Source organism: Lycium barbarum, chromosome 5 (assembly GCF_019175385.1).
Source record: "Lycium barbarum isolate Lr01 chromosome 5, ASM1917538v2, whole genome shotgun sequence".
Lineage (NCBI taxonomy): Eukaryota > Viridiplantae > Streptophyta > Magnoliopsida > Solanales > Solanaceae > Lycium > Lycium barbarum.
In genome coordinates, this window is record NC_083341.1 from 117,346,849 (window position 1) to 117,347,511 (window position 663).

Here is a 663-nt window from a genome sequence, read left to right on the forward strand (position 1 = left end):
ATCCACTTGAAAATTCGTGTAAAAGTTGCTAATTCGACTTTCTAATAGACTTGTTAGTTCCGCAGCTCGGGGAGAAAGTTCCATAATTCAATTGTTGATAGATAGAAGGGAGAATGCCGCTTTAGAAAAGATGAGCTCTACCAGTCTCTCCTCTTTTTGATTCCTTGAACGTCCAGAAACAAGTTTCCTTTATTCAATTCATCCCAAACTTTTTGATAAGGCTGGCTACGGTGGGTCCCGTGCTTTTTCATTACTTTAAGGTGTTTCGCGTAGGTATGCAATGAGAGTACCTCACCCTTAGGATAGAAGAGGGCCCACCTAATCTGGTGCCTCTTTTCAATAATGGAATCTTCTTGAACCCTGTCCGAACGAAGAGCTTCCTCGATCTTTAGCTCTGTTTCGAATTGGGTCTCAATAATAGACTCCAAAATGTCTTCGGGCAAGGGATGCGTGATAGTCTTATAGCGAAGATAATCACCGAGCTCTCGACGCCTCTGCCCATCCTCCAGTAAGGGATGGTACACCTCAGCAATAGGCGGCGCTGCGGGTTCACCAGGGTTGGGAGAGTCCGGGGCCGGTTGGTTGGCACTGGCTTCGGAATTAGGAGGGGAACTGCTTCCAAATAAATCACCAAATAAAGCAGTCCACCTGAAGCCCCTTCCT

At 46.3% G+C, this 663-nt stretch overlaps 1 protein-coding gene across 1 annotated transcript in view; it reads right to left on the bottom strand.

Moving 5' to 3' along the window:
* LOC132641222 (ATP synthase subunit alpha, mitochondrial-like) overlaps positions 1-96 on the bottom strand; it is a 1,867-nt gene extending 1,771 nt beyond the window's left edge. The window contains 1 exon segment of the mRNA XM_060358136.1: positions 1-96. This exon segment is cut by the window's left edge and continues 1,311 nt beyond it. Within this exon segment, the coding sequence (XP_060214119.1) occupies positions 1-84 (84 nt within the window). The 5' untranslated portion in view covers positions 85-96.
* Positions 97-663: the final 567 nt, after the last annotated feature.